Source organism: Phocoena phocoena, chromosome 19 (genome assembly GCF_963924675.1).
Source record: "Phocoena phocoena chromosome 19, mPhoPho1.1, whole genome shotgun sequence".
Lineage (NCBI taxonomy): Eukaryota > Metazoa > Chordata > Mammalia > Artiodactyla > Phocoenidae > Phocoena > Phocoena phocoena.
Window position 1 is genome coordinate 17,058,658 of NC_089237.1, and position 27,186 is coordinate 17,085,843.

The 27,186-nt window shown below is 53.0% G+C and overlaps 1 protein-coding gene across 1 annotated transcript in view; it reads left to right on the top strand.

The window, feature by feature from the left end:
- Positions 1-23,460, top strand: part of PLEKHM1 (pleckstrin homology and RUN domain containing M1) — a 41,892-nt gene extending 18,432 nt beyond the window's left edge. The window contains exons 5-11 of the mRNA XM_065897594.1: positions 7,145-7,406; positions 10,735-11,658; positions 13,799-13,944; positions 17,349-17,542; positions 21,868-21,931; positions 22,433-22,590; positions 23,349-23,460. Coding sequence (XP_065753666.1) covers positions 7,145-7,406; positions 10,735-11,658; positions 13,799-13,944; positions 17,349-17,542; positions 21,868-21,931; positions 22,433-22,590; positions 23,349-23,460 — 1,860 coding nt within the window. The remainder of the gene's footprint in view (positions 1-7,144; positions 7,407-10,734; positions 11,659-13,798; positions 13,945-17,348; positions 17,543-21,867; positions 21,932-22,432; positions 22,591-23,348) is intronic.
- Positions 23,461-27,186: the final 3,726 nt, after the last annotated feature.

A 27,186-nucleotide genomic window follows, 5' to 3' on the forward strand; every position in this document is an offset into this window, starting at 1 on the left:
CTGGAGAAAAATATATGTTTATAGCAAATATCTTCTTACAGTCTGTGGCTGGCCTTTTAAGTCTCTTAATGGTATCTTTTGTTGAACAAAAGTTCTTAATTTTTAAAAATTATTTATTTATTTATTTACTTTGGCTGCGCCGGATCTTAATTGCGGCACGCGGGGTCTTCATTGTGGCATGTGGGGTTTTTAGTTGCAGGATGTGGACTTTTTAGTTGTGGCATGCATGCAGGATCTAGTTCCCCAACCAGGGATCAAACCCAGGCCCCCTGCATTGGGAGCTCGAAGTCTTACCCACTGGACCACGAGGGAAGTCCCAGAAGTTCTTAATTTTAATGAACTTCAATTTATCAGTCTTTTTGTTTTGGATCAATGTGTTTTGTGTCTATTTTTAAAATCTGTGTCTACCCCAAGGCTATGAAGGCTGTGGAAATCCCTGTATTTTCTTCTAGAAGCTTTCATATTTTACCTTTTACAATTAGGTTTATGGTTCATCTGGGATTAGTTTTTGTATATGGTGTGAGGTAGGTGTTTTCCAAATGAATATCTGATTGACTTAGTACCATTTATCGAGTATGACTGTGTAAATCATGGAACTGTGTAAGTGTAGGTCAGACTCTCAGTTTTTGCTCTCTTTTTTGGAGGGGGCCGGGCCTTGCAGCTTAGGGGATCTTAGTTCCCCGACCAGGGATTGAACCTGGGCCACCGTAGTGAAAGCGCCGAGTCGTAACCACTGGACCACCAGGGAGTTCCCCAGTTTTTGCTGTCTTGAAGGTGGCTTTAGGCCCAGAATGTCACAAGACCCTGAAGGTTGTGACTATAAAATCAGCAGCACACACCGAAGGTTGAAGAGAAAGGCTCTGAAGCCCCCACTCGAGCTAGAGAAAAGGGATGTCCCTTGTGGACAGTGGCTCTGGGCCGCAACAGGGCTCCCCAGCATGGCCTTGACTGTGGTGAGTTCACTGCTGTCGAGGGTGTGGCTTCTGCTTTGCTGGCTCCGACATCCTATCTTGCCAGGGTCCTAGAGCTGATGGACAGAACAGCTTACCTCGTCAACAAAGTTCCTCCTCTGCTCATTTGACGGTCCCCACCACCTCCACCCCCGCACTGCCTCCGTGCACCTCCTTCCAGAGCCCGCTCCTTCCAGCCCCAGCTTTTACATTTGCTGTTCCCTCTGCCTGGACCCTTTCCCAACTCACTGCTTTTCCTCACTGTCGTTTCAGCCTTCCCTGACCACCCTGTTTCAAAAGCACCATCCCCAATGACTGTCTTTCCCATTTACCTGCTTCATTTTATGACACTCATCACTAGGTTAGATTCTGTTATCGCTTTCATTGTCTACGTGTTTATTTCCTGTATTTCTGTCCAGGATATTAGCTCCATGATACAAAAGACCACGTTTGTTCACTTGTTTTTTTTAATATTTATTTTATTTACTTATTTGGTTGCACCGGGTCTTAGTTGTGGCCAGCGGGCTCCTTAGTTGTGGCTTGCCAGATCCTTAGTTGTGGCATGCAAACTCTTAGTTGCGGCATGCATGTGGGATCTAGTTCCCCGACCAGGGATCGAACCCCGGGGCCCCTACATTGGGAGCGTGGAGTCTTAACCACTGCGCCACCAGGGAAGTCCCACGTTCACTTCTATATTGTCAGTTCTGAGCGCTGTACCTGGGAAAGCATAGGTATCAGTGAATAGTTCTCAAATTGTTCAGAGACTCCCGAGATGCCAGCTTGTAAGTTTACACTGAGAAATGCTCCACCAGGTGCGTGGGGCGGGCAGGTTGGTCTGACCAGGTCACCCTCCGCCTCCTGGCCAGCATCAGGGGAGTCTGGTTGCTGCAGGGTTGCTTGGGGACCGTGGAATCGAAGCACCGGGTGCCGAGTTCAGCGTGAGAACCTCAGATGCTTGCCCCTCCCAGAGTCTGTCTCTAGAGGGGAGCTGTGGGTCCGTCCATTCCCTTCTCAGGAGATAGTCACTGTGCTGCCCCTGCGATTCTCATCTTTCTATGTGTCTGTCATTTAGTCACTGCTATTTATCTGACACTTTATTGGGGGGAGGGAGTCACTATCGAGTTTTATAATCCCGAGAGCCATTCAGTCTTTCTTTAAAAATTTGTTTTTAATTAATTTAATTAAAAGCCCCAGCTATGGGCCAAGCACTATACTTGGTACAGCGATGGAACAGGACAAAGGCTCTGCTCCTTGGGGACAGACACTATGTTAGACAAATAACTATCTGTACCATAACTACACTGGTGACAAGTGCTGGGAAGGACGGGAGTGGGGAAACTAGGGTGACTCTGTGGCATCCGGAAGGTCGTGAGTTGGTTTCTCAGTTTAACTCCCAGAGGACAGTCCGAATTCTAAGACTTGGCCCTAATCACTGCCCTCATGGACCACTGGCCTCTGGCATGTGGTCCCCTCCCCTAGGAGGGGGAACAGGCAGTCCCTTGGCCTGACATAATGAGGACAGACTGAACAAAAGGGATTTTTTGAAAGTGGTCCAGAGACCTGACGTCTCACTCCTCTGCCAGACCCCTCTCTGGGATTTAGCTGTTGTACACAGTGTCCTGGTCCCTGTAGTAACTCCAAGTGGCATTCTTCTGTCTTGGGTCCTGGTGGCAGGTGCTGCTCTGGCTTAGATCCTTGGTCATTGGTGATTTCCCCCCACTGTTAAAGGGGCAGGGAACGGGCCAGATATGGGGCCTTGAATGAGCAGGAGGCAGGTTTAGTGGGGGAGGGGAAACAGTGGTGTGCTGCCCTCTCCCCCGCTCTGTGTAATAACTGGGGGTCCTGGAGGGGGGCACAGCTGCAGAGCTTAGTCCAGGCCCATGTGCAGAAGCTCCAAGGACCCAGTATTCCTGCTGTTTTTCTCTATTGCTTAAGAGAACAAAAGGTTTTCCCTAGAGTATCACTTCCTGGTGGCCGGCCTGGGGCCACTGGACCAGGTGTGAACATCTCCAAGGAGAGAGAGGCCCTCACCATCTCAAAATCCACATCTGTCTCCTGCCTTGTTTCCTCACCCCATCTGTGTTACTTTATGTTAAAGATAGTTGGATAGTCAAGGTGTATCCCCTCATCTTTTATAGCTCTGTGCCCGGCACAAAGAAGGATGACCATTCCAAACAGCTTTGTAGGTGCTAGGATGGGGGTGAACACAGAATGCCATGGGAGCCCAGAAGGGGTCCCAAACCCAGCTGGGGGTGGGTGAGTAAGGACAGCTTCCAGGAGAAGGCGATGGATGACCCCTGAGCTGAGCCTCAAGGGAGAGTAGTCTCTCCCATTAGGGCCATTATCCGGGGCTGCAGCGTTGCAGGGCTTCCCAGGTGTGTGTGCCAGGCTCCAGGAGGCTGCCTGGACAGCCATATGATTGCTCCTCCAGCCCATTTTCCCTGGGGAGTTCCCCTGGGTCATGATGACTTAGACAGGCTTTGTTCAGAATCCTGAGTTGTAAATAGTCCCTAGCAGTCACCCCGATTGACACGTTGTCCTGTCACTGGCAGAAGGAAGCACCTGCCGACCTGAGGGTTTGGGGAGGAAGCTCTGGAGGCCCAGCTCTGTGAGCCGCCCCCCCGCCCCCAGCCCACCTCCAAGCTCCTGACTCAGAAAATTTGGCAGCATCTGAATGGATTAAACTGTCCAAACCAATGCTTCCGGGCATTCTGGGTAGCTCCAAGCCCTGCTCCCCCATTCCCTGTCTGCAGGAGCAGGGAGGGCAGTCTTAATTTAGGGGGTGGAAATAGCAACATCAGGATGAGGTCGGTGGCACTTAACAGAACAGCTGGGCTGTCCCACCCCTCAGGTGACTCATTTCCTCTGTGTAGACAGCCACTTAGGCACCCAGCCAGCTTCCTCACCTCTGCTCTTCCACACTTAGGCACGGAAAGGCAGGGAGCACTTGAAATAGTGAAGAAAAGGAGACAGAGTCCATTCCTACAAGCCTCCTGACCCCAGAGCCACCCACTTTCCTCAGCCAGTGAGCAACTTCAGACTCGGAGAGACAGCAACAGAAGGGAAGGGCTAGGGCCTGGCTGCCTGGAGCCGAGGGGCCTGTTCAGAAGTGGGGAGCAGAGGCAGAGGGAGCTAGTGAGGTCTCTGGGTCCTGCTCACCCATGCCTCCCTCATCTCAAACCCTACAAGCAGTGCTGAAAAACCCTACATCCCTTCAACAAATGGTGCTGGGACAACTGGATATCCACATGCAAAAGAATAAAGGTGGATCCCTTCCTCACGCCCTACACAAAAATTAACTCAGGACTTCCCTGGTGGCGCAATGGTTAAGAATCCGCCTGCCAATGCTAGGGACATGGATTTGAGCCCTGGTCCAGGAAGATTCCACATGCCGCGGAGCAACTAAGCCTGTGCGCCACAACTACTGAGCCTGCACTCTAGAGCCCGCGAGCCACAACTACTGAGCCTGCGTGCCACAACTACTGAAGCCCACACGCCTAGAGCCCGTGCTCCGCAGCAAGAGAAGAAGCCCGCGCACCACAACAAAGAGTAACCCCCACTCCTCGCAACTAGAGAACGCCCGTGCACAGCGATGAAGACCCAACGCAGCCAAAAATTAATTAATTAATTAATTTAAAAAACCAATTAACTCAAAATTGATTGTAGACCTAAACGTAAGAGCTAAAACTGTAAGCCTCTTTGCAGAAGACGTAGGAGTAAGTCTTTGTAACCTTGGCTTAGGCAATGGTTTCTTAAGTGCAATACCAAAAGCACAGAGACAAAAGGAAAAATAGATAAATTGGACTTCATCAAAATTTAAAAATTATGTGCCTTAAAGGGCAACATCAAGAAAGTAAAAAGACAGCTCACAGAATTGGAGAAGTTATTTGCAAATCGTGTATCTGACAAGGGCCTAGTGTCCAGAATATAAAAAAAAAACATTGTAAATTGTGTTTGTTTCCTGGGGCTTCTATAACAAAAGACCATAAAATGGATGGCTTGAAACTACAGAAACGTATTACGGTCGTTCCCCTTTATCTGAGTGGATACGTTCCAAGACCCCCAGTGGATGCCTGAAACCATGGATAGTACCTAGCCCTATATATAGTGTATTTTTTCCTATACATATGTACCAATGATAAAGTTTAATTTATAAATTAGGCACAGTAAAAGATTAACAACAAATAATAAAATAGAACAACTATAACAGTATACTGTTATAAAAGTTATGTGAATGTGGCCTGCCCCCCCCCCCAAAAAAATATCTTATTGTACAAATTTAATGCCTTTAAGCACTTATCACATGCTGTGGCCATAACTTTTGCAGTTTGAGGTGTGACAGCAAAGCTGGCACAAATTTCCTTTTCCTTCTTCACAGTCTCACAGAAGATTCATTCTTACCGTAGATCTCAGCAACCTCAGAATATAATTTCTTTCTTTCCTTATTAAGTTGAGAACTTTCACCTTTTCACTTAAAGAAAGCACTTTACGGCTTGTCTGGCAGATCCGAAATGCCAGCATCACTAGTCTTGTGCTTTGGGGTCATTCTTAAGTAAAGTAAGGGTTCCGTGAACACAAGCACCGTGATACCATGACAGGAGATCTGATAACCAAGAGGGCTACTAAATAAGTGACAAATGAGTGAGATACACTGGACAAAGGGATGATTCACGGCCCGGGCGGGATGGAGAAGGATGGTGCAAGACTTCATCACACTACTCAGAATGCACGCAGTGTGAAACTTGCGAATTGTTTATTTCTGGAATTTTCCACGTAATATTTTTGGACCACAGTTGACTGTGGGTAACTGAAACCGCAGAAAGTGAGACCACAGATAAAGGGGAACTACTGTATCTGATATTCTGAAGGCTAGAAGTCCAAATCCAGATGGAGGCAGGATTGGTTCCTTCTGGAGATTCTGAAGCACAATTTGTTCCACGCCTTTCTCTTAACGTGTAGTGTCTCCAGCAATCTTGGGCATTCCCTGGCTTGTAGACGCATCACTCCAGGCCCTCCCTCCGTCATCACATGGTGGCCTCCCTCTGTGTCTCTGTCTTCACGTGGTGTTCTCTCTCTGTGTGTCTTTTCTCCTCTTATAAGGACATCAGTCACGCTGGATGAAGGGCCCACCCTACCAGTATGACCTCATCTTAACTAACTGCGTTTGCAGCAACCCTGTTTTCACATTCTGTCACCTAACGTCACATTCTGAGGTACTGAGGGTTAGGATTTCAACATATCTTTTTTTGGGGGTGGAGCACAGTTCAACCCATAACACAAGAACAAAAGGACAAATAAACCAATTTAAAAATGGGTAAAGGATTTGAATAGACTTTTCTCCAAAGAAAATATACAAATGACCAATAAGCACATGGAAAGATGCTCAGTGTCATTAGGTGTTAGAGAAATGCAAATCAAAACCATAAGATTGCATTTCTTATTACAGCCATATGGGATGGCTATAATCAAAAATACAGATAATAACAAATGATGGAGAGGTGGTGGAGAAATTGGAACCCTCATATGTTGCTGGTGGGAATGTAAAATGGTGCAGCCACTTAGGAAAACAGTTTGGAAATTCTTCAGAAGTTCAACATAGTTATCATATGACCCATCAGTTACACTCCTAGGTATGTATCAAGGGAATAGAAGACAAGTATCCACAGAAAAACCTGTATGTCAAGGTTCCCTGCAGCATTATTCATAATTACCAAAAAGTGGAAACAACCCAAACGTCCATCAGCTGATGAGTGGATATGCAAAATGTGGTACATCCATACGTTGGAATACTATTTGGTAATAAAAAGGGATGAAGTACTGATACATGCCACACCATAGATCAACCCTGAAAACATTATGCTAAGGAAAAGCCAGTTTCAAAAGACCGCATGTTATAAAATTTCGTTTATGCGTGTCCAAAGTGGCCAAATCTCTGGAAACAGAAAGTATGTTCTTGGTTGCCTAGAACTGGGGGGGTTGAGCGGAAACAGGGAGTGACTGCTGCTGAGGACGAGGTTTCCTTATGAAGCAGTGAAAATGTTCTAAACGCAGGTTGTAGTGATGTTTGCACAACTCCGTGAAGACACGGAAACTGTTGGATTACATGCTTTCAGTGCATTGATTTTATGGTATGTGAATCATGTCTCAATAAAGATGTTTTTAAAAGCAACCTGTCTTTACTTCTTTCCCAATAGAAAAGCACGAGCTGGATCTCAGAAGATGACTTCTACCGGCCTCCCCGGGAACAGCCCGCAGAGAGTCCTTCCCATGATTCCGTGGCTTTTCCCAGAGGGACTCCAGAGCCGAGGCCTGGTCTCCTCACGCAAGGACCAAGAAGAAGCTGTTCCATGGAGGCCTTAGACAAAGCTTGTGTGCCTTCCCTAGGAAGCAGGAGAAGCAAGGCCGCCCCGACGCCGGAGCATAAGAACTTCAGGGTGGTTCATCGCAGGCAGATGGGTAAGCGACTCTGCAGGCTTCCGGGCGCTGCACTGCGTGCGGGCAGTGCCTTTCAGAAAGCAGTTCAAAAGTCCCCTTTTCCGTTACCAACTGGGCGGTGTCTTCTCCCAAGAAAAACCGCATCCCAGAATGTAATAAGGAGCACCCTTGCTGAGTAATTCAGAAAAGCATTTCAGGAAGAGTACTATATTTTCTCATAAAATCTTTTATTTATTTATTCATTCATTCATTCATTCATTTATGGCTGCATTGGTTCTTCATTGCTGCGTGCGGGCTTCTCATTGCGGTGGCTTCTCTCGTTGCGGAGCATGGACTTTAGGCGCATGGGCTTCAGTAGTTGTGGCTGGCAGGCTCTAGAACGCAGGCTCAGTAGTTGTGGCACATGGGCTTAGTTGCTTCGCAGCATGTGAGATCTTCTTGGACCAGGGCTCGAACCCGTGTCCCCTGCATTAGCAGGCAGATTCTTAACCACTGCACCACCAGGGAAGCCCTATTTATTTATTTACTCATTCATTCATTCATGCATGCATGCATGCATGCTGGGCCAGGTCTTAGTTGCGGCACGTGGACTCTTAGTTGCAGCATGGGGACACTTAGTTGTGGCATGCAGACTCTTAGTTGCGGCATGTGTGCAGGATCTAGTTCCCCGACCAGGGATCAAACCTGGGCCCCCTGTATTGGGAATGTAGAGTCTTACCCACTGGACCACCAAGGAAGTCCCTCTCATAAAATGTTAATAAAGTAATGCTCAAAACTGCCTACAGAGTACACAAATACTGTTTCATATATTGAAATGGAAAATATCTTCCCTGAAACTCTCCTATAAATCTTATGATTATACATAAGATACATAAGATAATCTTATGAGTATATAGACATCGTGATTCTGTCTGTAGCCCAGAGCAAACCCCTGCCTCTTAAAGGCCCAGGTGTTTCACCTGCTCCTTCCCAAGGCCTTTCTCTTCGTTTATTTCACAGCTCTGATGGGGTTATTAGATCTGCTGTTCGTTCAGTGGCCTCTATGTGCCGTTTACAGTGAGGCCACCTTGATCTCCATACCCTGTGAAAGTCCAGAAAGCATTAAATAACCATAACCTAATTTTTCTGTAACCCTCAGAAACAAACACGTGTGCTCTAGAGTCAGTTTCTTTCTCTCCTCATTTTCTGTTTGCAATGACCCAGCAGAGAATTCTGGCCAGGTTCCTGGGGCCCTGGCTCGGGGAGGCTGGGTAGAGCCCTGGTCTCCATGCTGCCTCCTTTTAGGTTTTTCTTTCAGCCCATGTGATGGTTGCAACCATACCAGAGAAGGTGTGTTTTATGCCTGCATCATCAGGTACCCTGAAGGGTGGGAAGACCCTACACAATGGTTTGAAATCTCTAAGGCTAGTCCAGGCTGGGAGAGAGACGTGTGTGTTCTTTGGACCCCCTGGTTCAGGGGATGGTTGACCCCCAGGGAGCAGGGATCATTGGGTTGTGTGTGGTACATAGACACGCACTCACTCACTCACTCAGCAGATACTTACTGAGCATCTGTGATGTGCCAGGCACTGTTCTAGGTGCTGGGGACACAGCAGGAAACAAAGCAAAGTCCTTATCTTCATGAGACTTATATTCTAGTGTGAGAGGCAGGAAATAAGCAAACAAACAAGTAAACGTACAGTGTGGGCAGGTAATAATAATTTCTGTGGGGAATAGTAAATCGGGGAGGGAAGGAGGAAAGCACGAGACGATCTTCGTGTTTCGAGCGGGGAGAACGTGTGCAAAGGCCCTGCGATGGGAACGTACTTGGCCTGTCCAGGAAGAGAGTGGAGACCAGAGTAGCTGGAACAGAGGAGATGGGGAGGGGGGTGGTTAGAGATGAGGTCAGAGTGACAGAGGGTCTCGTGGGCCACAGAAAGGACATTGGCTTTTGCTCTGAGGGAGACAGCAGCTTTTCAGGATTTGGGGCGGAGAGACGTGATCTGACTTGTCTCTCGAAAGGGGGAGTCATACTGGCTCATTTGTTGAAGGGCTACAAGGGGACATAGACCAGTTAGGAGGCCACGGCCATAACAGGCCAGGGATGACGGTGGATTGAACCCCTGAGGCAGTGGTGCAGGCGGTGTGAAGTGGAGGAAGATTCTGGATATGCCAAGAGGATTGGCTGATGGATTAGATGTGGAGTGTGAAAGAAAGAAAATCAAGAATAACTCCAAGGTTTTTAGCCCAAGTAGCTGGAAGGATGAAGTTAGTCATTTTATGAGATGAGGAACTTCTGGAGAGAAGCGGGTTTGGAGTGGGAGAATCAGGAATTCATTTTTGGACATGTCAACTTTGAGAAGCCTGTTAGACATACACAGGGCAGTTGAAGATCAGAATCTAAAGTTCAAGGTCTAGGCTGGAGATAAAAACTGGAGAGTTGTTGACATAAAACCCCAAGACCAGGGGAGATCAGCTAGGAAGCTGGTGTCAGTAGAGAAGAGAATCCAGGGCTGAGCCCGGGGCCTCCAGCATCGAGAGGCCAGCGAGAGGAGGGGGAGCCTGGGACACAGGAGGGGGGACAGTGACGGCTGAGAAGAGCCAAGGGAAGGGGGGCTCAGCTGTGATGGGCTAGGCCAGATGGGCACCCAGGATTGGCCTTTGGACTTGGCGACAAGGAGGGCCTGGTAGCCTTCCCAAGGGCAGGTTCTGTGGAATGAGGGGACAGAAGGCTGCCTGGAGCAGCTTCAAGCAGGAATGGGAGCAGGGGGACTAGAGACAGTTCCCACACCTCCCCAGGGAGGTTTCTGAAAAGGGGACAGAGACACAGGGTGGTAATTAGAGATGCGAGTGGAGTCAAGAGGTTATTTTTAAAGCTGGGAGAAATAACAGCGTGTTTGTGGGCTGGTGGGAATGATCCAGTAGAGAAGGGAGGAAACGGCGGTGCAGGAGAGGGAGGGAGGATTGCTGGAGGGACGTCCTTGTCCTTGAGTATGTGGGGGGCGGTGGGACCCCCTGCACAGATGCACAAATGGGAGGGTTGGCCTCAGACGTAAGCATAGTCAGCTCATCCCTGGCGACGGGGGTAGGCAGAGTGTGGGTGCAGATGCTGGAAGGGAGAGGGGTAGTGGGGGGCATGTGGAGGTGATTGAGTGCTTTTATTCTCTCGGTGAAATTCACGAACAAGGTCAACAGCTGGGGTGAGGATGGAATGGAGGCTCTCAAAAAGTGTTCCCGTCCGGCCCATGGCGGGCCTGTGTTCTCCTGGTGGTCACGTCGTCTGCACGCAGGACAGGACTCAGGCCCCGGATGTTCTCCTGGGTGGTGAAGGGTCAGGCCCGTCGTCTAAAGCACCTCTTTCTGCCTCCAGGGCTGTCTAACCCATTCCGGGGGCTTCTGAAGCTGGGCACGGTGGAGCGGCGGGGGGCCATGGGCATCTGGAAGGAACTCTTCTGCGAGCTCTCCCCGCTGGAGTTGCGCCTCTACCTGAGCGGCGAGGAGCGCACCTGCGTGGAGAACTGCTCTCTGCTGCGCTGTGAGTCCGTGGGCCCGGCCCACAGCGATGGCCGCTTCGAGCTGGTCTTCTCGGGCAAGAAGCTGACCCTGCGCTCCTCGTGCCGCGATGAAGCTGAGGACTGGCTGGACCGTGTGCGCGAGGCGCTGCAGAAGTGCCGGCGGCCCCAGCAGGAGGAGGAGTGGGTGACCATCCAGTACCCAGACCAGCCCGAGGACCCTCCGGAGGCCCCCCAGGGTGGCTGCCCCTCCCACTCGGACCTGCTCTCGGAGCCTGAAACCCCCCAGGGCCCGCAGCTTGACTGGTCTTCTTCCCAGGTTCCCGAGCCTGACGCTATTAAGGAATCCCTTCTGTACCTGTACACAGACCGGACCTGGATGCCCTGTATCTTCTCCCTGTCCTTGGAGTCTCTGAAGTGCTTCCGCGTGAGAAACAATGAGAAGATGTTAAGTGACAGCCATGGAGTCGAGACCATCCGAGATATCCTGCCGGACACGAGCCTTGGGGGCCCATCCTTCTTCAAAATCATCACGGCCAAGGCCGTCCTGAAGCTGCAGGCCGGGAACGCTGAGGAGGCCGCCCTGTGGAGGGACCTGGTGCGCAAGGTCCTGGCGTCCTACCTGGAGACAGCTGAGGAGGCAGTGACACTCGGTGGGAGTCTGGATGAAAACTGTCAGGAGGTGCTGAAGTTCGCCACGCGGGAGAATGGCTTCCTGCTGCAGTACCTGGTGGCCATCCCCACGGAGAAAGGCCTCGACTCCCAGGGCTGCTTCTGTGCAGGTGCCGACTCGCTGTCCTGCTGCCCCCAGCCCGCTAGCCTCGCTCTGCCCGCGGTGGGGTTCCCACTCTGGGCTCTGCACCCCTTCCTGCTCCCCACGAGTGCCCCCATCCTGCCCCGGGGAAGTTGCAGCAAATGAGGCCGTTCCATGATCACATTGTATTCTTTTGGAGCAGGGGCATGGTACCCTTCCAAAAAATTTTCGCATGCTTTTGCAAGTGGACACAGTTTTCTTTTTTAATTACAAAAATGGGCTCGTATTACTCAGAGCTGTCCAACAGAACTTTCTGTGATGATGAAAATGTTCTAGATCTGTGCTGTCCAGTACGGTTGCTACAAGCCACATGGGCCCACTGAGTACTTAAAATGTGGCTTCCTAGTGTGGAAGGAACTGAATTTTCAATTTGCTTTAATGTAAATATATTTAAACGTAAATGGGCCCCTGTGGCTCGTGGCCACCGTTTTAGACGGCGCAGCTGTAACTGTTGTTCTGCAACTTGGCTTTTTTCTGCTTGGGAGTATATTATGCGTATTCTTCTACGTCAGTACGTCTGCTCTGTCATTAGCATCGTCAAATCCTGTGCTGGGCCCTGGGCCAGATGCTTTATTTGGATCATCTTGTCTCTATTTGTAACTGAGGAAACTGAGTCACAGGGCTGGTAAGTACCTGTCCCACACTCACACAGCGAGTGATGGTGGAGCCCGCAGAGGACTTGATGGTCCCAGAACCTGTGCTCTTTTCCAGGCCCTCACAGGGCCTCTCCGCTCCCTTGCTTTCAAGGCTTCGTGATCTTCTGCTGCTCACGTTCCATTTCTAGCTCTTCTCCCCAACCCAGACACCCACATCCATCACCCTGGGCCCTCCGGGTGAAGTGTGAGGAGCCTGTGGGATGGGAGGCAAAAGCCTGCTTCACAAAAGCCTGCTTCACGCATCTAGAAGGGAGTGGTCTGCAGCTGGTGCCCCTGGAGGATGGAGTAGCTAAGCAGAGCAGAGCTTCCCGCAGAAAATATCTTCAAGCTGCTGCTCACCCCTCACCCCCCACCAGCCAGACCCTAGCACCCACACTTTGCCCTTCAGCACGTGGGCGCCAGTCTCAGGGAGGAGGCCAGGCCTCCGGGGCTGGGAGGAGGGCTCCCTCGCTGGGGACGTGGATGCTGGTGGGTGGCTCTCCCCACGCCTGCCACCCGCCAGCCTGCCGGCCAAACTGAAACTGGGGAGCTCCCTCCTCTCTGCCTGCGAGCGCAGCTTGGTGGCCGGGCAGACACCAACCTCTGACATCTGGCTTGTATGTCATAGTTTACAGGGCGCTTTCAAAACTCCATTTAAACTTTGTAATAACCCCACAGAAGAGCAAGTAGTAGGGAATTGGAACCTTGCAAAACTTCGGTGAGGATGAGACAGCTAGCATGCAGAAGAACCAGTCCTTCTAGTCCCAGGAGGCGGAAGGGACTCTTTCCCTGGCCCTGTAGGAGGCAGGGCCTGTGCTCAGGATTCGAGCCAGGCCTTTGTTGTGCCCTGGGCACACCCCACTCCCGGTCCCCCCACCTTCCGCCGCCCCACTGTGGAGGGCCCTCCAGCAGAGGGACTGAAGCTGGCCCCAGGCCATGTCCAGACAGCCCTGCCTCTGGCTGGCTTCCCCACCCACTCCCTGTGGCCAGCCCCATGTCCCCAGCTCCTGCCCTGCTTGCCGAGACCCTGACTCCGTGGCTTCCATTTCTGAGCTGCCATGGAGGGGTGGACCTAGAGGAGGCTGGCATTGTTGTGCAAGCAGTGAAGAGGGGCAGCTGGGGATAAGAGAATGAGGGCTCTACACCAGCCCCACCCACATCTGCCTCCAGCTGTGCCACTCAATCGTTGTGTGACTGGGCAGGTTTCCTGACCTCTGTGCATCAGCTTCTTCAGCTGTGAAACGCCACTGATAACTCTTAACAGTGTTTTGTCCTAAAGATTAATTAACAGGGTTGGTTCTGCCTGGTGGGAATATGAGCAGTGGTGGTTTTCATCTTCGTACTCTCCTTTTTAATCTTTCTATGGATACTTTCCTTAGATAGCGGGCCCTTTCTGCCTTGGCCGCTTCCGGGTCACTCAGGAGCTGACTCTGTCCCCACCGCTGCTCACCCTCTCCCTGTTCTTCTCCCCAGGCTGCTCCCGGCAGATCGGCTTCTCGTTTGTACGGCCCAAGCTCTGTGCCTTCTCTGGCCTCTATTACTGTGACATCTGCCATCAAGACGATGCCTCAGTGATCCCGGCCAGGATCATCCACAACTGGGACCTCACCAAGCGCCCGGTAAGTCTGGAGCCCAGCCTGCGGTGGCCGCACAGGGCTGCCGAGTGACAGAGGAGGGGTCGCTCCTCTTTGTGGCTGCTGTTCGTATGTTTGGGGGAGTTTGGCTCTAGGGAAGCCCAGGTCACTAGTTCAGGCCCCATGATGTGGGGGAGTTGACCAAGAAAGTAACTGGGTGCTGGTCTCCAGCCCCTGGACACAGCTCTGTCAGTGCCTACCTTGGTCCTCAGGTGGGAATCTGAGGGTGGTTTGCTGCAGCTCCCCATGGATACAGATAAAACTGTTTAAAGCACCAACAACTAGATACATAGATGGAAATGATAGATAGGATAGATTAGATATAGATGGTTGGGTGGATGGGTTAGGTGGGTAGATGCGTGCATGGATGGATGGGTAGATCGGTGGGTAATGTGGATGAGTGGATGGAAGGATGAGTGGGTGGATGGATGGATGGGTGGGTGGATGGATGGATGGGTGGGTGGGTGGATGGATGGATGGGTGGGTGGGTGGATGGGTGGGTGGATGGATGGATGGGTGGGTAGGTGGATGAGTATGGATTGGGTGGGTGGGTGGATGGATGAGTGGGTGGGTGGGTGGATGGGTGGGTGGGTGGGTGGATGGATGGATGCGTGGGTAGGTGGATGAGTATGGATTGGGTGGGTGGGTGGGGGGGTGGGTGGATGGATGGGCTAGCCAGCTGGCTGTGCTTTCCCTGGGAGCATTTTTCCGTGCATTTTTGTTTTTTACATATACATATACTTTTTTTTTTTTCACCGTTCAAAATCGTCTTTATTTGGTTGTTTAGCCTTTCTTCCCCACCCCCAAGATTACAAGCTCCTGCATCTACTATTGGTAAAGTTTGGGATCATGCTGGACTCAAACTGCTTTATAACGTGCTTTGTTTAGTTAGTATTGCATCTTGGGTACTTTTTTATGTTCACCAAATGCTTCTGCATAAGATGTATTCTCTGATCTTTCAGATTTTCCTCTTCAGCTGAGCTTACCCACTTACATAGCTGTGTTACCATGAGCAGACTATTTAACTTCACTTTCCTCGTCTGTAAAGGGGGATTAATAACAGTGTCTGTCCCCAGGCTGTGTGAGGACCAAAAGAGACAGTACCCACCAGTCACTTAGCTGGTGCCTTACGTTAGTGCCCTGAGGCCTCACCTTCTGCCCCTAATTTGCTTGAGGGTCTGCCTCAAGGGGCGCAAACTTGGCTTTCTTCCAAAGGCACAGACTTCTGCTAAGACAAGACACAGAAACACCGGGAAGAGTTTGGTTGCTTCTCTCAAGACCCAGGCCTGCCGGCCGTGCTGTCTCATTATGTGGAGGTGTCTTCACATGTCCCCATCAGAGTCCAGGGAACATGGTTCTCAGAGCCCGTACCACCCTGACCTCCACCCCGCTGGGGGTGAGAACCTTCCAGAGACATTAGCTTCACTTTGGCTTTTTTATTGGTTACCTCATCCCCACCCCTGCCCTCAATGTTAAGTATTTAACTAACTCCATGGGGAAAACTAAACCTCAAGATCACCGCAGATGCGAAGAACCCTCTGCCCATAAAACACCTCCCTGCTTACAGCACCCAGACACCTCTGCTGCGCCACCTTCTTTTCACTGCTGGAATTTTGGTGCCACTTCCTTTTTCCAACTGGAGAGTTCTAACACTTCCCTTGGCATGCCTGAGGTCAGGAAATATCCAGCTCTCTCAAAGATCCCGGGCCTGGGAAGGACATGAAAGTTCACACTAGAAAGTGGCTGATCGGCGGGCTAAGGGTCCTTTGTCCACTGTTACCACTCTGGCTGACCCACTTGTGCAAGGTCCGGCTGGCACTACTTGGCAGGATGTCAGCCCAGGCCTGGGGCTTCTCTCTTTGTCTGTCTCCTCCACACCCACGGGGGAGGAACAGTCCCTGGGGAGCTCGAAGCCCATGCCTGTCGGCAGCACTTGGCAGTTTTCAGCGCACATTCCCGCGTGGTATTTCATCTGAGCCTCGCCAGAAGCCTGGGGCTGAGTCGTGGGAAGGGCTGGGTTTGACCCGAGTCACGGACTCGCCCGGCTTTTGCCAGTGGGCTGCCTATTGGCTGGGGGCTGGTTCCTCAGGGCTCTGGGAAATGGGAAGAGATGGAGTTGTTAGCTGCTGCGGGAGGTGAGAGATGCTGGTGAAGCTGGTGGAGCAGCCCCCAGCCTAACGGTCTCCTGAGGGCCCTATTACATCCCCCTGAGCCAGGGGACAGACACCGGGACCACACAGGCACTCACAGAGTCTGATGGCAGCTCCCCTTTACAGAGGATATGCTTACATGGATTTTCTTTTCATCTAAGCTCAAAATTATCCCTTGAGGTAGGTGCTTTTATTTTCCCCATTTTACAGATGAGGAAACTGAGTCACAGAGAGGTTAAGTAAGTTTCATAAGGTCATACAGCTGGGAAGGGGCAAACCAGGAGCCAAAGCCCGACTCCTAAGCACTGCCGGGTGGTTGACGGTGGAGAACATCTCAGCTCCTCCATCCTTATCACGGCAAGGAGGAGACTGCAGGGGAGAGGGGCTCCTCTTTAGCACGTGAGGTAGCCAAGTGTGCAGAGACAGCATCTCGGTTCAGACCCGGGCTCTGCTTTCTTCTGGTGGCTTGGGTAAGCCACTTTAGCTTCTCTGAGTCTCAGTTTCCTCATGTGGAAAATGGGGATGATGACACCTTCCCTTTTGGGTTGTTGTGAGGATGTGGTCGAGGTCCTTAGCCCAGCGTCTGGCAAATAGCAGGTACTCAGTAGTTGGCTTTGGCATCAGGATCAGGGCTGAGGGTAGAACCTTCAAAGTCCTATCACGTGGGAGAGGCCCAGATTGATCACTCAAATCCACATGGAGACTTGGGGGGCCCTGGTTGGTGCTGCTGGCAGGGGTGGAGGGAGCTCAGGAAACCTCTAGTTAAGCTGTGTCTGATCCGTAGCTTACTGTGGTTGGAGCCTGACTCACACCGTCACCTGGTTCCTGAATCGGCCCGGGGTAGTGCCTGTTTCCTTTTGGCAGGAAGGTGGGGGCAGGGACGACAGGAAATAGTGGGAAGGATCTGTGAGGCCCAGGAGGAGAGGCGTGTTGACCGGAGCAGCCCCTCCTCCGTCCCAGCACTGTCAGGAGGGGCAGAGCTGGTGTCAAGGGGGAAGAGTGTGTTTGGAAGTCAGATAAACTGGGTTCACATCATGACTTGTGCGAGCTGTGGACCTTGGCCAAGTCACTTCCTCTCCCTGAACCTCGGTTTCCTCATCCGTAAAGTGAAGATGGTACCACTTCCCTCGGCAGGTGGTGGGAGGCGTGAGCGAGTGAGTAGGTAACACAGTGCCTGGCCCTCAGGTGCTCACCAGATGGCCCTCCTGTCTCACCCTCGCTGCCTGGTGGTGTCCCCAGGTCTGCAGGCAGGCCCTGAAGTTCCTGACGCGGATCCGGGCCCAGCCCCTCATCAACCTGCAGCTGGTGAACGCGTCTCTGTACGAGCACGTGGAGCGGATGCACCTCATCGGTAGGAGCCGGGAGCAGCTGAAGCTCCTGGGGGATTACCTGGGCCTGTGCCGAAGCGGAGCCCTGAAGGAGCTGAGCAAGAGGTGAGCACCCTGGGCGTGCACGGGCACGCACACGCGTGCACACGCGTGCACACGCATGCGCACACACACAAATGCACACGCACGCACACACACACACAAATGCACATACACACAGGGTCAGTGCAAAAGCAGCTTCTTGGGAGAAATGCCAGGGCTGGGTGGAGAACGCCTTCCCTTTGCATTTAGGAGTGGCTTTTATTTGTGCTTGTATTTGTTCATTCATTCGTTTGACAAATATTTACTGAGAACGTGCTCAGGGTCCATCACTGGGCTTGGAGCATGGACCCCAGTGCTGAGCAAGGTGGACCTGGGTCCTGCACGGCAGGTGAGTAAGGCAGCAGCTGCCACCAGGAGTGAGGGCTGGAGGAGAGAGTCGCCCTGGAAGTCCTACTAGAGGGGCGGGGGATCTAACCCAGACTGGAGGAGGGCGGAGTGGGGAAGGCTCCCTGGAGGAACTGACATCCAAGGTGAGACCTGCCAAACGAGTGGGAAAGCGAGGAGACGCAGGAAAGACCGTGCCAGATAGAAGGAGTGGCGTGCTCAGGCTATGAATGAAGGCCCCATGCGTGGAAGGCAGAACTTTCGGGGGGTGAGGAGGGAAGTAGGGATGTGGTGAGAGGAGGCTGGAGAGGTGAGAAGGGCTGTGTCACCCTGGCTCCTCTGGTTCCCGCCAGCCGTTCACCCCATGCGGCTTGGCTTTGCTGCTGTGGCAGCATCCGTCCCCAAATTCTCGCAAGAGGACAGGGTTGTGTGGGACACTTAGGATGCCCTTCAAGAAGCTTCTTGGTACCCAGGGCCTGAAGGGGACCTTCAGTGCTCAGTCGGGGCTGAGGGGTGACACCTTCTGTGGGGCCCTAGGAGGGCAGAGCTCAGGCGGATGAGCTGCTGCCGGCTGCCCAGTTGGGCTTCGCTGCTGGGTTTCTGAGGTCTTGGAGCGGCTCACAAGTCCCTCCACTTTCCCCCTGCAGCCACCCCTCCTGACAGCGCTGGCCCAGAGACCGCCTGTCTGACGGGCTCCCTGCTCAGTCCTGGTGCCCGTCAGGGCGGCGCAGGGAGAGACTGCTGCGGGGAGCCCCTCTCCTAGGTAGAGAGCAGAGGCTGGCCCCTCCCAGGCTCCCAGAGCAGCCGGCTGAGCCCTGGTCTCCTCCACAGGGCCCAGAAGAACAGAAAGCCCTTTGGGGGCCACTGTGAGGGACCTAAAAGGCTGCTTCTGGGGAGGCTCTTTCTGTCTCCATAAACAGCTGAGTGCCTGGGTCCCTCCTCACTCCCATCCTTTCTGAGATTCCAGGACCCAGGGCTCCAGAGTCTGCCCTCCTGCCCCTCTGTCCAGGGTGGTAAAAGCTCAGGTCAAGTGGGACCCTGTCACCCTCCCCAGTCCAGGGTTCTCTGCAGACCGGAGAGGACCAGGTGCCTGTAGGGTGGGTCCTGGGTGCCGGCCTCATTCACCCATCCCTGCCGTGCTGAGATTGTTTGGTCAGCAGCCTTACTGGCCTGTCCGGGCTGCCCTGCCTGGGCACTGGGGACAGTCCTGCCTCTTTCTCTGTGGCCCTGCTGTTCCCATCCTTGGGCGGCAGTGCCACACACGGTGCTCAGGGCCAGGCCTGTGGAAGTCCCATTTCAGAAGCAGCGTGGGGCGGGGGAAAGAGTCCAAGCGCAGCCTCCGCCTGGCCCCAGATCCACTGTGTGACTCAGGGAAGTTGCTTCACTTCTCTGAGCTTCAGCTTTCTTGTCTGTAAAATGCGCCAGTGATCCCTGTGTTGACGTGGCTTACCAGAGTTGTGGTGAGGGCCACATGAGGGGATCAGTGTCTGGGGTGGGACAGGGACAGGTGGACAAATGGCCCTGGGTCAGAGCGGCATGTGCCTTGAAGAAGGAAGGAAGGGCCAGGGGAGCTCCCGGAGGAGGTGGCATCAGTTGAGGGTTTGTGAAGTTCATTTCTTTTGTTCTTTTAAAAAGAAAAAGTGCTTTTCTGTTTCTTCTTTACAAAGATAGTATTTCAAATAGTACGAAAGAGCCAGGCAGAAAGTTGGGATCCCCCTTCTCTAGTCTGGCCACCATCAGTTCTGTTAGATGCTCCAGACCCCACTTGGTCCTCACACAGGAGAATAGAGTTGCCACCACGCAAACGGCATCACGTGTGTAGTGAACTGGGGTTCAGCAAAAGAAGCAGAGAAGAAAGCAGAAGGGAGGGCCCGTTTTCCTGGCTAAGGGAACCCACGGCATGGAGGCGGGACAGGAGCACGGCTCGCCAGGGCCTTCGGGGGGCTCAGGGCAGCCAGGTGGTGGGTCAGGGGCCAGACCTCGAAGGTCCCCTGTGCCACAGCAAAGGCGTCTGGATTTTATGCTGCTGGCATTGGGGAGCTGTTGAGGGGTTTTGAGCAAGGGATGGTCACGTTCAGTCAGGAGTTTAGGAAAGACCAGTTTAGCAGCAGTGGAGCGTGGGTGCTGGTGTAGGAATTGGCCCAGGAGGTGAGGAGGCCTGGACTGAGTTGGCCAGAGTGAAGGGTGAGAGGATGGGAAGGGCTGAGGAGAAACAGGCAGGTTTTGGATGTGGGATCCCCTTTCTCTCAGGGGGCTGCCCTGGCAAAGGGTCTCCTCCCTGACCTCATCTCCCCCAACAGTTGTACGGCCTCACTTGAGGGTATGACAGACCCAGGGTAGGTGGCTCGTAGGGAAGGCCCTGGGCCTGGCTGGCCCCCTGGGCTTCCACGGTTGTGGGCAGAGGACTCTCCATCCAAATCAGCCCCACCCTTCCTGCCGGCGCAGCCACAGCCGGTGCACCCCGCACCCCCTGCATTTTCCTGGTGATAAACGGCAGCGTCCTGTTCCCAGAAAGCTGGAAGTTTACTGAGGAGACCAGCATGTGGAGCCGGCCTGCCTGCCTGGTGGGACTTGCCATCTCGGCCCCGGGTGGGGTCCCCCCAGACCACAGCTGAGGCCACGGGGTGGGCAAAGCCAAGCACCCACTCCAGATGCCGCGGGGCCTGGCACCTTCCCGCCTCCAGATGTCCAGAGCATCCTGGGGCAGGTTCCCACGCTTCCTCAGACTGGCAGAATTCTCCCCCCAACCCCAGTACCAACACAGACACACAGCAAGGCTAGACAAGTTTTTGTACCAGGGGAATTTCTGCAGGTGTTTCCTCTCCATCTCTCAGGATGTGACCCTTGGGATCTGTGCCATTGGTGAGGTGGAAACTAGAGCTGGGTTGGCAGCTGAGCTCTCGTCCTCTGCCTCCCCCACCCCCCGCCCTCCCCCATCTCTGAAATGGGATCTGCTGCACCCAGGACATGTCTCAGCTCCTCTCCCATAGCACTGAAACCAGATGCTTAAACGTCTGTCCCTCCACTAGACCAGGGGCTACAGGAAGGCAGAGGCCACGTCCTGTGCATTTCTGTCCCCAGCCCTGTCCCTGGTATGTAATAGTGGCAATAATGACAACAGTTAACACCTACAGGCATTCACTGGGTGGAAAGGATGCAGGCTCTGGAGCCAGACTCCTGCGTTTGTTCAGACTCCAGCTCCACCACTTACTAGCTGTGTGACCACAGGAAAGTTATTTAACCTCTCTGGGCCTCCATTTCCTCTTGCAAAATGGGGGTTATAACAGTGTCAACCTCACAGGAGTCTTGTGAAAATTAAGTGAGTTAATATATATAAAGCTTAGTCCCGTTCCCGGTACCAAGCGTTAGCTTTCCTCATCATCCTCATCATTATTAGTTTTTAAATAGATGTTTATTTTTTTATATCTTCAAATTAAAATTTTTGCGGCTTTATTGAGTATACTTGACAAAATTGTAAGACATTTAAAGTGTATGTTGTGATGATTTGACATATGATTACATTGTGAAAGGATTCCTCCCATCTGGTTAATTAGCATATCCATCATCCTCACATATTTTATATATTTTTATATATATACATGGTGTGTGTGTGTGTGTGTGTGTGTGTCTGAGAGAGAGACAGAGAACATTTGAGTTCTACTCTTAGCAAATTTCAGTTATGCAGTGCAGTGTTATCAACTGTGGTTAACAATTATTCCTTGTTTACTATGTACGAGGCACTGTACTGGATGCTTTAAATAAATTATTTCATCCTCAGAACAGCACTCTTTCTCAGGTGAGGAAACCTAAGGTTCAGAGAGGTTAAGTAACTTACCCAAGGTCCCAACAGCTTTTCACCTGGAAGCCCAGGTCCCAAGCCCAGGCGACTGACTGCTCCGCCCAGGCGGGAGCTGTTTATGCCTGGTCAGCAGCGCTGAGGGAATGAAACCAAACCCAGGTTGGCCTGGGTTCCTTCTAAGGAATCTCTTGTGTTTTCTTTGAAGACTCAACCACAGGAATTATCTCTTGGAGACTCCTCACAAGTACAGTGTCGCGGACCTCCAGCAGGTGAGAATGCCACCCCCCAGACCTCTCTAGAGGGACCTTATTCCTGGAGAAATCAGAAAGGGAGATGATGGGGTGCGGGGAGAGTGCCTGCAGTTTACTGAGGCAAGACAGCTGTCTTCAGCTCTTTGGTAGCTCGGAAGGGGTGTCCCGCCATCCACGCTTCCTGGGACAAGCAGGCACTGCAGCAAAGCCCAGGATCACAGGGCTCGGCCCCTTCCCTGCGTCTGGACTCCTCCCCGGCAGGGAGGGCAGAGGGAGGGGTGAGGGTTTGGGACGTTCCTTTCCTCAAGGGAGGGTACAGCGGATTCCTCCGCGAGCAAGGGCTGCACGTGCTCGGCCTGATTCTGGGAGGTTTAACTGCCCAAGTGGAAGGAAACTCCTCTTGGGGTAGGAGTTCTTCAGGCAGAGTGCCAGGAGCAGCAGCAGACCACGTCTTGCAGACGGCCTCAGGCTCAGCACAGCTGCTTAAGAGGCCTCGTGGCCCGCGCTTGCCCTCCACAGATCGCAGACGGGGTGTATGAAGGATTCCTCAAGTCCCTGATCGAGTTTGCCTCCCAGCACGTCTACCACTGCGACCTATGCACCCAGCGTGGCTTCATCTGCCAGATCTGCCACCACCATGACATCATCTTCCCCTTTGAGTTTGACACCACAGTCAGGTATGCGGACCCTCAGCCAGCCACCCCGCCCCACCCCCATTCCCACCCGGCCTCCCAGAGTCCCCGGGCGGCAGGCCCTGTGCCCAGGGAGGGGGACAAGACAAGCCCTCACAGGACTCCCTGCCTCCACCAAGCCATCCATGTTTCTGGAGAAGAGGTGGCTGCTGCCTCTTTGAGTTGCAGTGGGAGGACCTCAGTTTCGTCCTCTATGAGCAGGTGGAGGAGGAACTGGATGAGTTTCTGGCCTGGAGTGTTGGCACAGGCCGGGCATAAAGTGGGCACCTGGTGGGTGGTACCTGCCACTGCCTCTGCCCCCGTAACAATTGTTCTTGTCCCCAGTTATTGCTCATTATCAGAAGCCTCTAAATGGAAAAATTCATCCACCAAACCTCCATTCCAATCCATGTGGGAGTGGAAAACTGAACTGGTGGGAGCATTCATTCATTTTCAGTAGGTGTCCCCGGACCCGCATTTGACCTCTGAACAGACCTGGGGCTGAGTTTTTTAAACTGCAGAGTGTTTGAAACATAGGCAAGAAATCGTTTTGTGAGTCTCAGCAGTATTTATAAAAGGGAAATAGAATAGAGAGTATCAGTGTGCATTGCGGGGCTTAGTAAGCGCTGTGGCAAGAACCTTTTGTCCTGGAACGGAGAGGCAGTGCCATGTGCCGTGGGTGGCAGGCCCCCGTCAGGAACACTGACCAGCCTCGAGCCCCGGGAGGCCCATCGGTCCCAGCAGTGCTTGCTGCTTTCTCCCAGGTGTGGCGAATGCAAGACCGTCTTCCACCAGAGCTGTCAGGCCGTGATGAAGAAGGGCTGCCCCCGCTGTGCCCGCCGGCTCAAGTACCAGCAACAGAGCACTCTCGCCTAACCCCATTTCCTGCCCCCACCCGGGACCCGGGGCTCAGCCATCCCACCTGGGTTGGCCATCAGCCTGGGTCACACTTTCAAGGTGTCACAGATGTCTCCCTTGTCAGGAAGACTCAGATGTGACCAGAGCATGAGCCTGAGAGGGAGCCTTGGGAGCTCTTGATGACACCTCCTGCCCGCCACCCATCTGGAGGCCAGGACACCAGCAAATGCCCCTGTCCGAGGATGTGGGAGGAGAGGGGGCTTTGCACTAATTGGCCTGGATCGCCTCACTGACGCACCATCTCCATTAGGGCTGTTCAAACACTGTGGAAATAAGACTTGGGAAGCATTTTCAATTCCACATTCCTGATTAAAAGGCCTAGTTTTTTTAAGGTGGGTTTTTTCCCTTCATATTTCAACAGAAAATATTTTTTTATTCTTGACGCTCCACAAGTCACCCAAGAAATCCAGCCACTCTCACCCTGAGCAAATGTGCAGGAAGCGCTCAGGCCAGGCCTGTAGGCGGGTGGCGGCTGGGTGGACAGGCCCCCTAGGACAGAGCCTGCCAGCTGGCGGGCGCCTTTCCTTCCCCCTTACCGAGCGCTCGCTGCCGACAGCTCCTGTACAACGTGCCAAACCCCCGGGGGGCCAGGCAGGCTCAGTCCTGAGGACCATGTGTTTCCTCTGCCTCTCCTCTCTGCTCCCCACCCCCTCCTCACCCGAAAAGCCCTTCACGTCCTCCGTGTCAGAGCCCCTGGCTCTCCTATGGCCTGGGATCTTGGTCCCGCAGGAGGAGGGGAATGACGCGGAGCCAGCACTGTCAGCACTTTGAGCCTTCCCTGGTCCAGGGAGGGTCGTCATCTAGCCCACCCTCAGCCCCCACCCTCCTCACTCCTACCACCGACAAGCAGCCAGACGGGCAGGAACGCATCCCCGCCTGACTGACCCCCGCCAGGACAACCCTCAGAACTCTCGTCCTTCCACGAAGAGCGTCAGCCCTGCTGCTGAGATGTGCAGGGACACGCGGGAGAAGCCACGCTCGTGGAAGGATGCTCAGCCCCAGTTTACAAAGCCGTGAGGGTTCACAAAGCTTTGCTGGACTGGCCCGGGAGGGGCGCTGCCGAGAGACTGGAAATTTCACTGGAGCACGACTGCCTCTTGAAGGGGTCTTGGGGTGGAGCCTGGAATTGTTTTCAAAGTGATATTTAGACCCTTGGGGTTGGGGGGGTGAAATCTGGGCATGATTTCTCTGTTGCCTCCCCCCGACCTCTCCTGGATCCTCAGCCCTGGGGTCTTCTGGCCATCCTCTCTGCACTCAGCTTGGATTGGGGGCCTCAGGTGGAGATCCGCCTTCACTGTCAAGATGCGAACCTACTCCCGCCTCCCCCTTGGGCTGATCTGGTCGCTGAGTCACCTGCCCAGCCCTGTGGCGCTGGATGAATTGTACAGTAGAATCGAGGAGGTGGTAGGCGGGTGGGGGAGGGCGCTGTCACCCAGCTGCTCTGTCCCCATCACGGAGGATGGCGCACACCTGTGCCCAGTGCACCAAAGCAAGTGGATCCTTACCCCCATCCGCACCCCCCATAGCCAGCATTAATGCCCCACCACAGACACAGCCTGATCAGAGCCGTAATTGGTCCAGATCGCTGAGTGGGCCTGGGGTGGGCAGTGCCGCCTGAGCCCAGCCCTGTTTCCTCGGGCCTGTGAGTATATTCTGTATTCCAGAAGGTCCCTAGGAGGCAGCAGGAGTGAGGCCCTGGAGGAGCTCACTTCGGTCTGGCGGGGCCTGGCACGCCCCACTCCCCGCCCTCCCCGAAATCAGTAGCGTAGCGTTAGAGCTGACCCTCCCCCATACCAAAAAGCTGCTGATGCTTTCAGATGAGTTGACTTTTAACACCCTCACCTCCAATGGGAAGCTGATGTGAACCTCGGTAGTGCGCACACTATTTTTAAAATTTCATTTTATGCAATAAACTTTCTAGTGAGGGGCCCCGGCCCTGAGAAGTGCTTTGCAATGCACCGAAGGACCTGCTGTGTGAGTTTTGAATGATTTTGCAGTAAAGACCTGATCTTTCTAACCTGTGGTCTGGTTTCTGAATCTTTTTTTTTTTAAATATGTAATTCGGTTATTTTATTTATTTGTTTATTTATTTAGGCCGTGCCACCTGGCATGCAGGATCTTAGTTCCCCAGCCCAGGGATCGAACCCAGGTCCCCTGCAGTGGAAGCGCAGAGTATTAACCACTGGACCGCCAGGGAAGTCCCTGGTTTCTGAATCTTAATGCTGCCACTGATTGGGGGAGACCACAGGCCCTCAGTTACCATCTGATAGCCGCCCCTGCTCTCTTGTCAGTCAAACCGTAGGCAACGGAGGGCAGGAGGAGGGTGGTTATTGGTAAACATTTGCAAGCAGGGGGCTTGTGTGCCAGGAGTGGGTATGGAGAAGAGGGGAAGTAATTCTTCAGTCTACCCCCGACCCTTCCCTCTCCCCGGAGTCAGCCCCCTCCCCCCCCGTGGGATAGGATTTCAGGGCCTTTGGGGAGCTTCACTTACATACACTCATATAACTAATGAAGCTAATGCCTGAAATCCCACCGTGATGGCTTCTTTCCTGTTCCTTAAATGTCAAAGCAGACTCCTGACACTGGAACATGTGAAACCATTTTCCACAGGGTTATCCAAGGCAAGAGAAGAGGCTCAGGAAGGAAAGGTTTGTGAGCAGGGCCCGATTCAGGGCTCATGGTTTTAGGGCTCAATGTGGCCTTTACTTGGCTGCCAACTTTCCTCTGAAGTTCCAGAAGAAGTCCCAGGGGTGGGGGTGGGGGGCGCCTGCAGTGGGAAGCCCGCCACTGCCCACTGTAAAGACAGAAGAAGGAAACAGACTAATTCCCAGGGAAATCAGGTTGCAGGAAAATGGGACTGAAAGATACAGGTCTGCAGTTTCCTGTCCTTGAAGATGCCTCTCAGCCTTCGAGGGACCACTCACTCTCCGCCCATTGCATGAGCCCCAGCTTCCGTCAAGGGCAGGTAGTGGTGGGCTCCGAGGAAACCCGAGGGACCTGGTGCGAGGGCTAGAGGAGGCGGGCCCAGAGGAGGGCCAGGAGCACATGACCTGTGTGCTACCTTTGGACTCAATCCTCCATCCTTAGCAAGGTGTTTCTGAGAACACTTGTGTCTCCCTTCCCCCTCCTGCCTAAAGGAGGATGGGGGGGGGGGTTGGAGACCTCAATTCAACCCCAAAGAGGAGGACAGCTCACCTCATAATAAAATTAGTGGTAATAACTAATCTAATGTGTGTTCTTAGAACGTGATCATAACAATACATTTGCTTAGTGCATCTCATTTAATCTTCACGACAGTCCTATGAAGTAGGTGTTATAATCCCCAGTTTATAGGAAAGAAAACTGAGATGCAGAGATAAGGTGAGCATCTTGAGTTCAAGCCCCAGGAGCCTGCTCTGAGCTTATCCTACGGACAGATTGGAGGAGGCCCTCCTCCCCCACAAGGATCAAGGCAGGGCAGTGGGGGAAAGGGGTGGGGTAGAGCAGTGGAGGGAAATCTGGCCAGCAGTTGGTGAGAAGGCCTCCTCCCCTCTCATCCCACCATCCCGGTTCTGCTGTCTCCACCTCCGGGAGACCGCCAGGTGTGGCCCAGGATCCCGGGAGGTGCAGGGGAAGGGGTGGCGCCTCTGCTCCTCGGGCGCTGGCCCGTCCCAGAGGGGACAGGAAGCCAGGACACCGGGGATT